Below are 17,462 nucleotides of genomic sequence, written 5' to 3'. Positions count from 1 at the left end.
CCAGGCACCGTGGCTCACACATGTAATCCTAGCTACTCAGGAGGCTGAGACCTGAGGATCAGCCCTGGCACTAAAGTCTGTGAGATTCTTCTCTCCCATTAACCATTAGAAAGCCATACATGGTGCTGTGGCTCAAGGGATAGGGCAGTAGCCTGGAGCTGAAAAGCTCAACGACAATGCCCAGGCCCAGAGTTCAAGCCCCACAACTGACAGAAAAAGCAATGCAGACATTTACAGTTTTGCTGTATTTCAGAATTCTGGTAGGAACATCTCATTCATTACATTTTGTTATGTACTCCAATCCATGTTGTTTTAAAATAATTTCTGACTTTAGTTTTATTTTCTTCTCATTCCAATATTTACTTAGAAGGATTTGTTATTGTTGTTGCATTTGTTTTGTCTCCAAGGAACATGGGCACCATGTGGTTTTCCACTTTTTATTGCACAGCAGTTAGTATGATATGATAGTAAGTATGCTTTGTGTGTAAGTATGTGGGTGTGCACGTGTGTGTGTATGTGTGTGTGAATGAAAGGATATGTGTCAAGGTGGTGCTGTATGTTCCAGATCTGTTTTGGTATGTGTCCCATGGGCACTTAAAATCAATGTGTTCGCTTGCCTGGGGCTTGATCTCACGGCCTAATTTTCTCTAAGTATTTTTAGTTAAGGCTAGCACTCTACCACTAGAGCTACAGCTCTACTTCTGACTGTTTGGTAGTTAATTGGAAATAAGAGTCTCACAGACTCTTCTGCACAGGATGGCTTTGAATCACAATCCTCAGATCTCAAATTTCCAGAGTAGCTAGAATTACAGGTATGAGCCACAAGGACTCAGCGTTTTCTGTCTAGTCATTCTATCGGTTGTTGAGCATAGCTGTGTCCTCCAACTGTAACTGGGTTGCTCAACATCTCTCTTTAGTTACATAATTCTTCCTCTATGTGTCTTGCACCTGTATTTCTTTTTTGTTTGTTGGTTTGTTTTGTTTTGTGGGTCGTAGGGCTTGATCTTTGGGTCTAGGCACTGTTCCTGAGCTCTTCGGCTCAGAGCTAGTGCTCTACCACTTTGAACCACAACTTCACTTCTGGTTTTCTGGTGGTTAATTGGAGATAAGAGTCTCATGGACTTTTGTGCCCAGGCTGGCTTTGAACTACCATCCTCAGATCTCAGCCTCCTGAGTAGCTAGAATTACAGTGTGTATGTGTGTATGTGTGTGTGTGTGTGTGTGTGTGTGTGTATTGATTTTTATTTATTTATTTATTTATTTGCCAGTCCTGGGCTTGAACTCAGGGGCTGAACACTGTCCTTGGGTTTGATCAAGGATAGAACCTTATCTCTTGAGCTACTGTAGCACTTCTGTTTTTTTTTTTTTTTCCTTTCTATGTATGTGGTACCAAGGAATCAAACATGAGTCTTCATGCATGCTAGGCAAGTGTTATACCACTAAGTCAAATTCCTGGCTCTGATTTTTTTTTTTTTGTTTGCCAGTTGTGGGGCTTGAACTCAGGGCCTGAGCACTACTGTCCTTGGACTTTTCTCAAGGCTAGAGCTCTACCACTTAAGCCACAGCACCACTTCTACCTTTTTTCTATATATGTAGTACCAAGGAATCGAACCTGGGCCTTTGTGTTTGCTAGGCAAGCACTTTATCACTAGGCCAAATTCCCGGCCTCGATTTTTTTTTTAAATTATTACAAAAATCTCTTTATCTCAGGCATTTGTCTGGGCTGTGGCTGTCTATTTTTATCTATGTTCCTGTAACTGGTAGTATCTCAGTATTTTCCGGCACTATTGCTGATATAGGAGTGTTTGTTATCTAAGTGTCTCCAGTCATTCTAAGCTGCATCCTTCTTGGCTGTTTGGCTAGAAAGAGCTGGCTTTTGCTGGGACTTGCTTCGCCCCCCATCTGTACCTTTTGGTTTCTTGGTTGTGGGACTGTATGTATGAATGTATGTATGTATGTATGTATGTATGTATGTATATCTTGGGGCTTAAACTCAGGGCCTGGGTACTGTCCTTGAACTTTTTGTTCCCTGTCAAGGTTGGCACTTTACCACTTGAGCCACAGTTCCATTTCCAGATTTTTTTGTGTGTGTATGTGTGGTAGTCAATTGGAAATTTAAGACTCTCGTGAACTTTCCTGCCCTGGATAGCTCTGAACTGCAATCCTCAGCCTCAGTTGCTAGGATTATAGGTATGAGCCACTGGAGCCTGGCCTTAAATTTAATTTTTATTAGGGTGACCTAGGCTTTCTTCTGAGGTTTTTGAGTCTATCATACTGCTTCAGCTGCAAGACACCTGGGGCCATTTGCACCAAACATATGCTCTTCAGATGATGGAAAATTTGTTCTACATGCTTATTTTAGATTGAGGAAGATCTACTACTCATGCCCACAATCTAAATCAGCTGCCCTGATCTGTGGGTTTGCACAGATGAATGATAATCCAGTCCTTCTGTCTGACATGAAGTAAGACTGCCTGCCCCCATTTTGTATCTTCCTAAGGGCCTGCTGGTTGTCAAGACAGGAGATGGAGTAGAGTGAGACCCCTGTGAAAAGAGTGATAGGACCTGAGAATGCCTCATTCAAACAGCACACATTTGGGGACAGGGACAATGATTCCTCTATGGCCCCTGGAGCTGAAGACTGCTTCTGTAAATCTCCCTACTGCTTTTGTTCCCAGGCCACCTCTGGTTTCTCAAGCTATCTGATGCCTCCTGTCTCTAATTTCTTCAGGATTGTTGGCTTCAGCTCTGATCATGAGCCTGTACCTTGGCCTTTCTGCTAGGGCCTCTGGAAATGGATTTTCTTTTTTTCCTTTGGTCTTTCCCAGGGGATTCTTTCTGGTCTGTATTCATATTCCTACTGAATAGAATAACCTTTGTTGTGCTATGTGATGCAAAAACAGAGCTGAGATATAGTCTTGAGAAATTTGTGTACAAATGTGACTGAATTTTGCTTGGAAAGAACTAAGCTGATATCTACTTTTTTTTTTTTTCCTGTCTTGTTCTTTCTTTTTGCTCCACCTCAGTCCCGGGGCTTGAACTCAAGGTCTGGGTACTATCCTTGATCTTCTTTTACTTAAAGCTAGCACTGTAGCACTAGAGACACTTTTGGATTTTTTCTTGGTAGTTTATTGGAGATAAGAGGCTGCCTGGGCTGACTTTGAACCGTGATCCTTCACATCTCAGCCTCCTGAGTAGCTAGGGTTACAGGCATAAGCCAGCAGCACCCAGCTTTTTCTTTTCATTTTAAAATAGTGGTACTGGGGGGCCGGGAGTTTGGCCTAGTGGTAGAGTGCTTGCCTGGCATGCATGTAGACCTGAGTTTGATTCCTTGGTACCACATACCAGAACAAAAGCCAGAAATGGTGCTGAGGCTCAAGTGGTAGAGCTCCAGCCTCGAGAAAGTCCAAGGACAGTGCTCAGGCTCTGAGCTCAAGCCCTGGATTAGCAAAAAAAAAAAAAAAAAAAAAAAAAAGACTGGTCCTGGGATTTGAACTCAGGGCTTCCATTTCTTGCTTGGATTGTTTTGTTGTTGTTGTTCAAGGTTGGTGCTAACCACTTTGGTCTTTTTTCTTTCATTTTTTTTTCTTTGATGATGATCTCACTGTGTAGCTCAAGTTGTGCTATAACTCTTGATCCTCCTGTCTCCACCTTCCAAGTGCTTGGATTACGAGTGTTTGCCACTCCACTTAGCCCTCTGAAGGAATTTTTGAACAACCGAGATTGCTAGCATTTCATCCCTCAACCATAAGGATGCAGATGACATTAGAACTAATCTGGCCAAATCTGATTGATGGAAGTCAATCACAAACTTGATGCCAGCTGCATGGAGATAAAACAGTTAGATTTACTTCCTCTTTTCTAATTTGAGAGGTTTCATATAGAAGAAAACCAGTGTGTAGGGGTTGCAAGAGACCTAAATGCAATTGCCATGAAGCCGATTTGTGTCCTTACATCCTGGGCCTTCTACATCTTGCTGGCTAAACTCTGGGCAGTCCAGATGTTGCCATGTAAGTAATGTTTGAATGTTGGCATGTGAATGGATCTATGTCAGACTTTTAGAAAAGACCTAAATGACTTACTTTGACCTTATTCTATCTGAGGTGAGATAAGAAAGATGTATGAGAGTATGGCGAAGGACTGAATGGTTCTTGATGAAGATAAAAATTTTCAGGTCTTTTCTGTCCTAAAAGTACCCTTAGCTTTGTTTACCCTTTCTCTACCCTTTCATGATACAGTTCCTTCTCTTATTCTCCCTCTCCCTTTCCCTTCCCTTCTCTTCTCTGCCTTTTGATAGAAGTAGCTCTGCTACCTCTAAGCCTTGCAACTTATATACTGACTATAACTTATGACTAACTACATGTTAGACTTTTATCTGTGTTCAAGGTTTTTCTTTTTTCTTTTCTTTCTTTGCGAGTTCTGGGGCTTGAATTCAGGGCCTGGGCACTGTCCTTGGACACTCTTCACTCAAGACTAGTGCTCTGCCACTTGAGCCATAGCACCACTTCCAGCTTTTTCAATGTATGTGGTACCAAGCAATCAAACCCCGGTCTTCGTGCATGCTAGGCAAGCACTCTGCCACCAGGCTATGCTCCTGGCCCCAGAGGTTGTTCTTATACTGCTTCTTCCACCTGAAATGCTGCCTCTCTCTATGGCCTGTTAGACCCCTTTCCCTAGATGAGCGTCTGGGCATTCCCTAAAGGCTCTGCCTCCACAGCATCTCCCTCAAGCCTTCTCATTTCTGTCCCAGTGATTGTCTGTGTTACCCTCTGATTTTTACCTTCTTTCTCATGATGAAATGATCTCTGTCTATACCTGTATCTTCCACTGAACTGAGAGACATTTGTGGGCAGGAAAAAATGGCTTTGGGTGTTTTGTGGCAAGAACTACAGACTTGAAATCAGATGTTCTGGTTTTGTTTTGCTTTTATGGGTTACAGGGCTTTGGATTCAGGGCCTGGGTGCTGTTTCTGCTCAAAACTAGAGCTCTACCATTTGAGCCACAACTTCACTTCTGCTTTTCGAATGGGTAATTGGAGATAAGAGTCTCATGGGCTTCCTGGGCTGGCTTCAAACGTCAGTCCTCAGATATCATCCTCCTGAGTAGCTAGGATTACAAGCGTGAGCCGTGTGCTCTGGTTTTAAAACCCTCTTTTAGTTACTAACTACATTACTTTGCCAAAGTCACTTTTAATGTCTCTAAATTTAATTTTTTCACTTGTAAAATGAGTGATAACACTTACTACATAGGGTTTATTGAATGAAAATGTATGCAGTCCAACAAAGTTGTGTGTATGTGTGCAGTATATATGTGTGTATGAATGTGTGTGTATGTATATATTAATTTACGGTGCTGCAAATCAAACCTGTGGTTGGTATTGAACATAAAGGCAAGTGCTCTGCCACTTGATCTATGCCTCCAGCTCTATTTATTTATTTATTGTGTGCATGCATGCATGTGTGCCAGTCCTTGAGTTTGAACTCAGGGCCCAGGCACTATCCCAGAGCTTTTTTTTTTTGTGGGTCATAGGGCTTGAACTCAGCCTGGGCACTGTCCCTGTGCTCTTCTACTCAAGACTACCACCCTACCCTTGAGCCAAGCCCCACTTCCCATTTTCTAAAGGTTAATTGGAGATAAGAATCTCAAGTCCTTTTGTGCCTGGGCTGGCTTTGAACCTTGATTCTCAGATCTCAGCCTCCTGAGTAGCTAGGATTACAAGCTACTTTTTTTTTTTTTTTGCCAGTCCTGGGCTTGAGTTCAGGGCCTGAGCACTGTCCTTGGACTTTCTCAAGGCTAGAGCTCTACCACTTGAGCCTCAGCACCACTTCCGGCTTTTTTCTATGTATGTGGTACCGAGGAATCGAACCCGGGTCTTCATGCATGCTAGGCAAGCACTTTAACCACTAGGCCAAACTCCCGGCCCCACAAGCTACTTTTAAGGCTACTACTCTACCATTTGAACCACAGTTCAATATCCAGCCTTCTTTCTTCCACTCTCCCTCCCTCCCTCCCTCCCTCCCTCCCTCCCTCCCTCCCTCCCTCCCTCCCTCCCTTCCTTCCTTCCTTCCTTTCTTTTCCTTTTTTTGTGGTTAATTAGAGATAAGAGTCTCATGGGCTTTCCTGCCCCAGCCGGCTTCAAATCAGGATCCTGAGATCTCAGCCTCCTGCATTCTAGAATCACAAGCATGAGCCAGGCACCAGTGCCAACCTCTCCAGTTTTATTGAAAAACAAAACAAACAAACAAAAAACAAGAGGCTGAGTCTAGTTGAATGACAGAGGGGAACTGAAAGTGTAAGCAGAGTAGTTTTGGTACTGGTGTGGTAAGAACAGGAAGTTACCAAATCAATGACCAGGCCTGGGTCACCATGATTGGAAGGAAACAAAGGTAAGTGGGACAGAAGAGGATGGAGTGAAAGTGTGAATGTGCATGGCTGGCCATATGTCTGCAGGAGGGAGAGTGGAACAAAGAGTGACAAGAAGTAGTCACAGAGATGCCAGAAATGGTATTTACTTTGCTTAGGTCAATTGTAAACACTCTGTTCTCCAACTAGTCAGCAAAATGCTAGAGTGGAGGTGTGACTCTGGTGGTAGAGTGCTAGCTGACAACAGAACAGCTGAGTCTTAAGTATCCTGGCACTGCTCGAACACATGCAAACAGAAATCAAATAAAGTAGAGAGCAAACCAGAAATGCTGGCTGGTTTCATGACTGCTTTTGGCCTCCGGTTTCCTGCAATAACAGCAAGATGTCATTCTCTGACCTGCCTCTTCCCTCAACCACATTCCTTATCCAGCATCTGGAAACAATGAACCAAGGTCAAGACCATCCTTCTGAAGAATCCTAGGAGTCTTTGATATCTTTTTTCATTCTGAAAAAAATTGGCTGGCTTCCTAGGAGAGGGCGGGATCTTGTGGAAGGCATTTCATGTCATCTTTCTCTAAGGTTCAACATCATTTTCTGATTCTTCCTGGGCCATGCCTCTTCAGCTGCCAGTTCTGAGACCACTCTGAGATGGGAAGACGGTGTCAGTACCAGAAAGGGCAGCTGCCACACTGATGGCGAGACAATCCACCCAAGGGAAGCTGGCTACACTTTCAGTGAACCATTTCATCTCATCGTGTCGTATGGTGAGGCACTGGGATGATCCAATTAGGGATTTTAGTGATTAAAATCCATCCCTCCTAGGGAAGTGCCCTCCAGAAAGCCAGCTATGTGTTGAGTTAATTTCTTCCCCTCTTCAGGCCCCATAAGTCATGATGCTTTCAGTTTTAGGCCCTAGAGAACTTGTGCCATACTTGTCACCGAGTCAGTCACTGAGGTAAGAGACAGGCTGAGGAATTGTAGTGAGAAACTCATAACTCTAAGCTTCAAGCCTGAAGCAAAGAATTGCTTCACAGTTACAGATAGAGTCTGGGAGTAGAGGAGGAGTCAGAAAAACTTTGCCATTGCTTGGGAAAGTTCAAGGGACAGGGACCATTGAGGTAGGTCATTTAGAGACAGGAATTCGCAGGGTGTTGGTGGCTCAGGCCTGTAATCCTAGCTACTCAGGAGGCTGAGATCTGAGGTTCATGATTCATAGCCAGTCCTAGCAGAAAACTCCATGAGACACTCATCTTCAATTAACCACACAAAAGGTACCAGTGGAGGTATGGCTCAAGTGGTAGAATACCAGCCTTGAGTGAAAAAAGTGCAGCAAGAACAAGAAACCATGAGTTCAAGCCCTAGTACAGATAGACAGACAGACAGAGAGACAGACACACACACACACACACACACACACACACACACACACACCCCAAGAGGAATGATCTGGACCTCTGAAGTGCAGGAGCGTCTTGTACACGTGACTGCAGGGGCTCCTAAAGCAGAGCATGGCTAACGCTCAGTTCTTGCTCTGGGCTACAGACTGGCTGATCCTCCAAGGTCCGGCTGCACCCATATTTGAAGGAGACCCATTGGTTCTTCGCTGCCGGGCCTGGCAAGACTGGCCACTGACTGAGGTCACCTTCTACCGAGATGGCTCAGCCCTGGGCCCACCTGGACCTAACAAGGAATTCTCCATCACTTTGGCACAAGAGGCAGACAGTGGGCACTACCACTGTAGTGGCATCTTCAGGAGCCCAGGTCCAGGGAGCCCAGAAACAGCATCCACTGTAGCTATCACAGTCCAAGGTGAGAGCTAGAAGCAGCATTGTTGCTGCTGAATTGGTGGATGAGGGAACTCAAAACTGTGCTTCCTTGACCTAGAGGTGGAAAAAAAAAATCACCGAAGCCTGGAGGAACAGGGTAAATGCCCAAGCTGGGGTTCAGGAGAGGGAGAGTCTCCGCAAGGCCTTTTCAGGCCATTCAGCCCCACCTAGAGTCCAGTGTCCTTTCAACCACCCAGACTTCTACTGCTTTCTAGCAGAACCCATTTCTGTTGCAAATGGGAAAGGCCTCGTGACGGGGGTACCTTGCCTTTCTTTCATGGATCTAGTTAAGGATAGAATGACTGACCACTTCTTCCCTGGATCTTTCCCCTAGAACTCTTTTCAGCTCCAGTCCTCACAGCCTTACCCTCTACTGAGCCCCAAGAGGGAGGCTCAGTGACTCTGAGCTGTCAGACAAAGCTGTCCTCGCAGAGGTCAGCCACCCGTCACCTCTTGTTCTCCTTCTACAAGGATGGAAGAACACTTCACAGCAGGGGCCTCTCCTCAGAATTCCAGATCCCCACTGCTTCTGCAGAGCACTCGGGGTCCTATTGGTGTGAAGCAGCCATAGATGATGGTCAAATATGGAAACATAGCCCACAGCTGGAAGTAAGAGTACGGGGTAAGTTAGTGTGTGTGTGTGTGTGTGTGTGTGTGTGTGTGTGTGTGTGTGTGTGTGTGTGTGTGTGTTAGAGGGAGAGAGAGAGAGAGAGAGAGAGAGAGAGAGAGAGAGAAGAGAGAGAGAGAGAGAGAGAGAGAGAGAGAGAGAGAGAGAGAGAGAGAGAGAGAGAGAGAGGCAAGCAGGCAGAGAGACAGACACACACACACACAGAGTGAGATTGAGAACAGGACAATTGGGTCTATCAGCTGGAGTTCAGAATAAGTAGGCAAAGAAGAGACATTGCAGAAGCAGGAATAGTAATCCAGAGCTCCTGACGATGAAGAGATCACAGAGATCATAGATGGACTTTAGGCCATGATGAATACTTCACCAAACCAAGACTAGAACCAAACCCATGCATACTGACTCATAGAACTTAGAATGCCTTGCCAGGTGTGGTGGCTCACACCTGTAATCCTAGCTACTCAGGAGGCTGAGATCTAAGGATCAAGGTTCAAAGCCAGCCCAGGCGCAAAAGGGCCTGAGACTTATCTCCAATTAACCCCTAGAAAATGGGAAGTAGGGCTTGGCTCAAGGGTAGGGTGGTAGCCTTGAGCTGAAGAGCTCAGGGACAGCACCCAGGCTAAGTCCAACTCCATAACTACCCCCCCCCTGCAAAAAAAAAAAGAACTTAGAATGCTTCTATCTCTATTTATAAGAAAGTAAAGCCTAAAATAAGCATAGTGTCTAGAAGAAGAAATAGAGTCTATGTTAACTTCTAGAAGCTATCCTTAAGAAGGATGTGGTTGACTTGAGATATTCTCACATGGGGTTAGACAGGTATATTTTTCACCTGCCATGTAAGGTGAAGAAACAATAGAAAAGACTGGCAATGCCATCTTGAAGAGGAGGTGGCTCAGAGAATCAGCATAGATGCTCCCTGAAAGCACAAGTCTGATACAAGAATGAGGAATTAGACTATTGAGGAGGTTGACCTAGGACAACGTACCATATCCATACCTCAGGGAATTACAGTCTTTCTTAGAAGGAAAGAAACTGGTTAATAGTAATTGCTGTCTAATGATGAAGCCTCTTCTCTAACTATTTCTGAGCACAGATAGCCAAGTTTCAGATTAAGGTTTAGATTAGGAGGGCACTACAGTTCTCTAGTCCCTGTTGTTATTGAACCCTACAACTGCTTCCAACTTATAGGAAAGAGTGATGAAGACAGGTGTCAGAGTAAAACTTCATCTTACACCTGCCTCCTGCTCCATAATCTAGGCCCTTCCAGCTCTACCGCATCCTCCACCTGGAATCCAGCTCTTCAGAAATCAGCTGTTCCAGAAACATCTCCAAAGAAGCCTTCTGAGCCTCTGCCTCCACTGCCCACTTCGTCTTCTGAGCATGCAGGCTTCTTTTCTCCGGACCCTCATCTGCACCACCAAATGAGCATACTTCTCAAACAGATGCAAGATGTAAGAGTTCTCCTTGGTCACCTGGTCTTGGAGCTGAGAGACTTGTCTAGCTCCCTGAAGTCTGGGATCACCAAGGTGCCTGACAAATAAAAGCACACTGTTTCACCCACACCGTCGCTCAGTCATTTCCAACACCTCCAGCTGTTGTTGTACTGAGCAAAACCACGGTTCTACATATCCTGGTATTTCGTTAGGATCACGGAGATAGGCAAATATAAATAAATCTGTATAGAGTGATCATGGAAGTTCAGCTGTAATTGTGCATACTTTTTACCTTGACAATGTAAATCTGCTCTCCCTAGATAAGAAATGTCCTTCTGTCGCTCAAACTAGAATTGAAAAGGAAGCAAGGGAGGTGGATTCAGTATGGTAGTATCTACTGCAGGCAATTTCTCTCCACCCCGAGAAGACATTTAGTATTGTCACCTGGACATTTTGGTCCTCACACAGGGTGAGGTGGTTGTGTGCTGTTGTCATTCAGTAAGTCAAGGCATTTATCAGCGAAGGATGCTATTGTCTGTCCTATTTGCATAGGGCAGTCCTTTCCTACAGCAGAATATTTTCTGTCCCCAAACAACCATGATGCTAAAATTGTGACAGCCTCAGCCTAATGAAAGCCAGGTATACCACCAGGAGTTTCTGCCAATTAAAATTAGACTTTCCTCTTGGAATTCTTTAGCAAGTTAATCATCACAGGGTAGCATTTAGTTGATCATATGATCTGAATGCTTATGTCTCCCCCAAATTCTTCTGTTGGATTCCTAACCCTAGATGGTGGTATTAGGAAGTGGGATCTTGTGGAGATAATCAGGCATGAGGGCAGAGTTCTATCAAGGATAGTGTTCTTATAAAAGAAACCTCACAAAGCTGGCTTGCTCTTTTGCCATGTCAGAATACACTTAGGGAGTACTCTTGTGAATCAGAAACTGAGCCCTTTCCAGATGCACAATAAGCTAAAACATGAGGGAATTAATTCCCAGAGTTGAACTCTGGCCATCAGCAAGAATGGGATCTTGATAGAGTTTGACCATGTCTGATAACTGATCTCCTTCTTATTAGAGTTCTGAGGGAAAGAGTGCCCTGGTTTTCTAAACAGCCACAGGTATGGGCAGGAGAGAGCCCAAGGAGACATAGTATCTCCTTGGAAAAATCATTAAGTATTTACATTGAAATTCAGGTTCCTCATTGTTCAGAAGTGGTCACATGGGAGAGCCATACTGAGAGGAAGGATTGGAGAAGCTTCTGAAGCACTGAGGCACCAAGGTCTGTGCAGGTGAGGAGTCCTGGAGACTGGGGTTGATTGCAGGGGTGAGTTTCAGGAACCCAGGGTAGGAAAGGAAGCAAGAAACAAGGGAGGAGAGGGGCCACGAGGTGAGATCACTGGGGTGCATAGGAAAGGACTTTTCTAATTTCTGAGGGTTTAAGGTTTCGGGAAGAGAAGATAGGGAACCACATTGTACTTCTGTCTTTGACGGCAGGATGGACGCAGGATGTGGAAGCGGGGTTGATGAATCATGCTTCTCTGCTTACTCGTTTTTGGAAGATGTGAGCTCTGGTTCAGGGTCCTCAACATTGACCTCGCTAGGCCATGCACTTAAAAGTTTGTCATCAGGAAGGGAGCAGAAATAAGGGCCCAGGTCGACCTTTTGGTCTACCATTGAGATTTATTGTCAGGCACTGGTGGCTCATGCCTATAATCCTAGCTACTCAGGAGGCTGAGATCTGAGAGTCATGATTCGAAGCCAGCCTGCATAGGAAAATCTGTGTGAGACTCTTATCTGCAGTTAACTAGCAAAAAGCTAAAAGTAAAGGCATGGCTCAAGTGATAGAGTGCTAGCCTTGAGTGAAACAAACAAACAAACAAACAGGTGAGAGTGCTAGGCCCTCAAATTAAGCCTCAGTAATGGAGGACGAAAAACAAAAAGGATCTATTGGCTGGTGGGGCGGAGATGGAGTAGAAATGGAATGCTATTAGAGCTACCTGAGGGCAAAACACATTCATCCCCTCTCCTCTTCCTCTACTCCACCATCTCCAGGAACTAGGAATGGGTGAGAGATGCAGCAGTGTTTCTTAGTACTCAGTGGTCACCCACTGGCCACTTTCTTTCTCTTTGTCCCCATCCCACGCCAGTGCATTTCCATCCGTCTGCAGCTACTGCAGGCAGATTCATCATGTGGATACTCGTGGCCCTCCCGCTTCTGGGTAAGTTCTCCATGAGGTGGTGGCAGCAGGATTTGGGTGATAGAGAGGAGGATGAGTCAGGTATTGGGGGTCAGAGAGAGATGTACCAAATAGCTTACTGATTATTTTGGCAGGGGAAGAGAAGGGGGTCTCCTCAGAACTGGGTAACTTGGAGGGACAGAAGGAAAAGAGGCTTTGAGACCATTCTGTCTTTCCTGTGCTCAAAAAGCCTCTTTGTCCTCCATCTTCTTTCTTTCTTGCTTTGCAGTTCCAAGCAGTGGGCAAGCTGGTGAGTTTTAGGCATCCCTCCTCCCAGTTTTCTATAGCTGTCATTCCAGCATTCTTTCCAGTGACCTGCTGTGCAACTACTCATTCCTGGGCTTTTCTGAGATGGTGGCTTTTCCCCTTCTTGCTCGATCTCTGAGTCTAGGCTTGCTCAAGGGCACTCAGAAGTGAAGATTGAAGATTTGTAGGCCAGTGACTGTGATCTCGCCTCCTGCAGGGATGGGCTGAACCCAGGAAATGAGTTCCCTAAGATTTGCTGATCCCAGGCCACATCTTTGGGCATCTCACCTTCCTCTTTCCCGCACTTGCCCACCCCCTTCCTGCCCTGCCCACCCTCAGCTACTCTGGAGAAGCCCACTCTGTCACTACACCCGCCTTGGACCACAATCTTCAAGGGAGAGCGAGTAACACTGCGCTGTGATGGATACCACCCTCTGCTCCTGGAGCTGCGGCCCATCAGCACGCTCTGGTATCTGGGCCACGCCCTCCTGCCCTCTCACAAGAAGAGTATTGAGGTGCAGACACCAGGGGTGTATCGATGTCAGACGCGGGGAGCACCTGTCAGTGACCCTATCCATCTCTCTGTATCTAATGGTAAGTGGTCTGAGCATGGAGGGAGGGAAAGCACTCACTTTTTCTGGTGTAGTGACCCTCCTTTGCGGGAGGACATTGGGCCATTCAATAGAGAGCAGGAAATGATAGCTACATAGAGGACTATCTTGAGTCTCTGGAATAGGCTGGGGCCTGCATGGCACTATGTGAGAGATGTAATAAGTCTTACCAAACTCTAAGGTCCCTCTTGCCCTGCTGTCACTGTGTGAGACACACATTCCAGCTTCTTGAATCAGTTCAGAGGAGATGACCTGGGATGCTGGATAGAGAACTTGGAGGAGGAGGGGATCCAGGCAAGGCAAAGTAGGAAGAGCATGGGTTCCTAGGTAGGTTGAACAAGAGAAATCATTATTCCTCTTCCTCCTCCTTTTCTTCTTCATCATCATCATCATCATCATCATCACCATTGTCATCATCATCATTGCCATCATCATTATCAGTGGTACTGAAGTTTGCATTCAGGGCATATGTTTGCCAGGCCAAGGTTCTACCTCTTGAGCCCTAACCCCAGCAGAGTATGTAGCCCATAATGGCTTCGAACTCCCTATCATCCTGCAAAACCCTTCCCAGTGCTGGGATTCCAAATGTGTGCCACCATACTGGGCTATGAGTTATTCTTGGTTAATAGTGTGACACAGCTTTACACATCATTGTCTTTATCAGGGAAATAGGGACAATAACAGCATCGATCTCTTTGGCTGTTGTAAGAATGCTATTAATGAAAAAAACCTGACTAAATGGGGTGCTTTATCAATGTTTATTACAGGCACGTAAATAAATATAAGCACATAGGAGTTGATTGAGAAACTGATGCTTTGAGAAGTTTCAAGATGAAAAAAAAAAGAAAAAGGGAATATTGCATAATTGTAGCCTAGTAGGTTGCAATTTATATCAGAATTAAGGGATATTGCCTACTCAGTGTTCAAATTAGCATTTATATTTCATCTTGTGGTTTCCTTTTTTGAGAATTATTATTGACAATAATAATACAGACTGAATGTAGCACACTAATTGTGGCTTGTTTCTTGCAGTGGTATTTTTCATTGTATGATTACGTGTTATGGGGATGATAGTGGGGGTTCTATGGGAGATACCTAAGGATGTCAGGCTAGTTTTTCTTCAGAAGATAGGGTCTAAACCACGTGCTGGTATCATGCCTGTAATTCTAACTACACAGAAGGCCGAGAGCAGAGGATTTTGGTTGAAAGGCAGCTGAAAGTTCTTCAGACTCTTTTTTAAAAATAATTTTTATTGTGATTAATAGAAGGGTTACATTATATTCTGTTCTTCAAACTCTTATCTCCAATGAACCACCAAGGCTGGTAGGATGCCAGCCTTGAATGAAATAGCTAAGGGAAAGTGCCCATACCCTGAGTTCAAGCCTCAGTACACACACACCTCTAAAATCTGAATTTAGCTACAGGACAAAATGGCCTCCGTTGGTAAAGGAAGGTCTTGGCCGAGAAAATAGGTACAAAGGTCCTGGGCTCGGAGCAGGGCTCCCTCTCCTAGCAGTTCAGAGCTAAAGGTAAGTGGGGCAAAAAGGACTATTAAGAAGGTGCTGGAGAGATAAGCAAGGGCAGGTAAGGGCAGGTTTCCAAAGGCCCTGCAGTCATAATTAAGAGCGAGACTGGAACCAAGCCTAGAGCTTCTTTGTCTGTCCACTGCCTAAGGAAGGACGGGCCTTTCTCTCCATTCTGAGCCTTATGTATGAGGTGAGGCCCCCGAATGCCAACCATCTACAGCTATGCAGGGCAAGGGCGCGGGGAGTTGGGAAGAAGCAGAGAGGCTAAGAATAGATCTTGTCTGCTCTTGTCTGTTGTAGACTGGCTGATCCTGCAGGTGCCCTACGCTGCGGTGTTCGAGGGCGAGCCACTGATCATGAGGTGCCGGGGCTGGTACGACAAGGTCGTCTACAAACTTCACTACTACCACGACGGCCAGGCCGTGCGCTACTTCCACTCTAGTACCAACTACACGGTGTTGCAGGCCCGCGCCAGCGACAGTGGGCGTTACCAGTGCTCAGGCACCATGCGCATTCCCGTGGAGAGCGCGCCCATGTTCTCCGCCAAGGTGGCGGTGACCGTGCAAGGTGGGGGAGCTCGGGGCGGCGGGGCGACGCGCGCCAGCAGGGGGAATCCTGGGAGAGGAATCAGAAGGGAAAAAAAAGCCAGGCGCAGTGGCTCACGTCAATAATGATCATCTTAGCCATTCAGGAGGCTGAGATCTGAGGATCGAGGCTCAAAGACTCTTATCTCCAATTAACCTCTAGAAAACAGGAAGTGAGGCTTGGCTCAAGGGTAGGGCGGTAGCCTTGAGCTGAAGAGCTCAGGGACAGCACCCAGGCCCAGAGGTTCAAGCCCCAAGACAGACAGACAGACAGACAGACAGACAGACAGACACACACACACACACACACACACACACACACACACACACACACGACTTTCTGAGGGGCTGGGGACTCCCTTTAAGAGTAAGTTCTGGTTACAACCATTGACAGAATGGCGGCTGCGGTGGCTGGGGGTCGCCCCCAACCTCCCCCAGACACCCAAGTGTTCCACGAGGCGGGTGTAGCGTTCTGCTTTCGAGACTGGGGTGTCAGGTGGGATGTAACAAGAAGCCTGTTCACTAGAGTCTCCTCCAACCCCTTACTTGGTGTCGGGGTCAGCAAGGTGACCTGGGTGGGGAGAAGGAAAGGAGTCTGGTGGGGGGGGGCGCCATGGACAGGAGGATTCTAGTTCCTCCCCACGCGCGAACTCAATCTGCATCCCGGGCCCCGCGGCCCACCCTCTCCGCAGAGTTGTTCCGGACTCCGGAGCTGCGGGTGCTGGGCGCGCAGGAGGCGCGCGGGGCGCCCCACGGCGCGGTGGTCCTGCGCTGCGAGACGCGCCTGCACCCTCAGAAGCGCGACACCCCGCTACACTTCGCCTTCTACAAGTACAGCCGCCCCGTGCGCCGCTTCGACTGGGGCGCGGAATACACGGTGCCCGAGCCCGAGGTCGAGGAGCTCGAATCGTACTGGTGCGAGGCGTCCACCGTCACCCGCAGCGTCCGGAAACGCAGCCCGTGGCTGCAGCTGCCGGGGCGGGGTGAGTGGCCGCACGGACTCCGCGAGGCCCCCGGATCCCTGCGGGCACCCCCCCCCCGTGTCCCGCCGCGGGCCCGAAGGGTCGCCCCCATCCCAGTCCTTTTCCTCCGGTCCTTCCTCTCCTCCTTCCCGCACCACTCCCATTTACGGGCTCTACTTCCTCCTCCCCCGCCCCTGCCTCCCCGCCAATCCCAGAATTGGGCCAATGAGTTTAGCCACGCCTTACTCGGGGTTGCGTTCCCAGGCCACCTGGAGGGAGCGGTCACCACCGCCTTGGCCCCGCAGGCTGCAGTCCTGGCACCGGGTAACAAGCCACTGTCCTTCAGAAAGCCCCCGGTGTCCAGATTGGTCCCGTCCGTCACCTCGGTCCCCAGCACCACCTCGGCGGGGCTGCAGTTCCCGGCCTCCCGCGTCCCCACCCCGGGCCCAGCCGCCTGCGCCCTGCCTGCGCCTCTGGAGCAATCGGCCGGCGCTCTGAAACCCAACGTGGACCTTCTGCTCCAAGAAATGCAGCTGCTCAAAAGGCTTTTGAGCCGGGTGGTCCTAGAATTAAAGGAACCCCAGGGTCCTCCAGAGCTCAGCGGGACACTTGAGACTCCCAACCCCCACTATGCAGAGAGCCTAGCAACCACAGGGACCGCTCCTGTGGGGAGTTGAGGGGGATCACTGTGGTGGTTTTTAAAGAAGGGTTCATAAAGTGTGGCAATTCGTAGAGTGTGGTAGTCCTCACTTCTGACCTCACACAGCTTCCTTTTGGTGCTTTCCTTGAGCTGTTCAGGTCAAGGCTTACTGCCCTACCCTTAAACCTAGCCCTTTTCGGTTTTCTAGAGGTACTTTTGTGCCCGGGCTGGCTTTGAACCTTGATCCTCAGATCTCACCCTCCGGAGTAGCTAGGATTACAGGTGTGAGCCACCCCGCCCGGCTTAGACCAACTCTTAGAACTCTATAGTTTTATACCTGGGCTCCTGTAAGCAGTTCAAACCAGATCTTGGCTGCTCAGGAATGTCACTGCCATGAAAAGTTTGTT

The 17,462-nt window shown here is 47.3% G+C and overlaps 2 protein-coding genes across 3 annotated transcripts; both read left to right on the top strand.

The window, feature by feature from the left end:
• The first annotated feature begins 3,912 nt into the window (after window positions 1–3,912).
• On the top strand, window positions 3,913–10,463 carry Fcrla (Fc receptor like A). Of its 2 annotated transcripts, none has more exons than XM_090339802.1 (5): window positions 3,913–4,010; window positions 6,987–7,127; window positions 7,906–8,172; window positions 8,524–8,811; window positions 10,072–10,463. In XM_090339802.1, exons 1-5 carry the CDS (start codon window positions 3,932–3,934, stop codon window positions 10,353–10,355), a joined length of 1,059 nt encoding a protein of 352 aa, XP_090195928.1. In that variant the 5' UTR covers window positions 3,913–3,931; the 3' UTR covers window positions 10,356–10,463. The 2 variants fall into 2 exon arrangements, with proteins under 2 accessions (XP_090195928.1, XP_090195929.1); XM_090339803.1 differs by having other exon boundaries at window positions 8,524–8,798; window positions 10,072–10,324.
• Window positions 10,464–12,437: 1,974 nt separating this feature from the next.
• Fcrlb (Fc receptor like B) lies at window positions 12,438–17,128 on the top strand. The gene is made up of 6 exons (XM_090339801.1): window positions 12,438–12,468; window positions 12,716–12,736; window positions 13,072–13,326; window positions 15,170–15,436; window positions 16,146–16,436; window positions 16,680–17,128. The coding sequence occupies exons 1-6, from the start codon at window positions 12,438–12,440 to the stop codon at window positions 17,090–17,092; spliced, it is 1,278 nt and encodes a 425-aa protein (XP_090195927.1). The 3' UTR covers window positions 17,093–17,128.
• Window positions 17,129–17,462: the final 334 nt, after the last annotated feature.

Source organism: Megascapheus bottae, chromosome 10 (assembly GCF_031878675.1).
Source record: "Megascapheus bottae isolate mThoBot1 chromosome 10, mThoBot2.hap1, whole genome shotgun sequence".
Lineage (NCBI taxonomy): Eukaryota > Metazoa > Chordata > Mammalia > Rodentia > Geomyidae > Megascapheus > Megascapheus bottae.
This window is presented reverse-complemented; position numbering and strand designations above follow the sequence as displayed.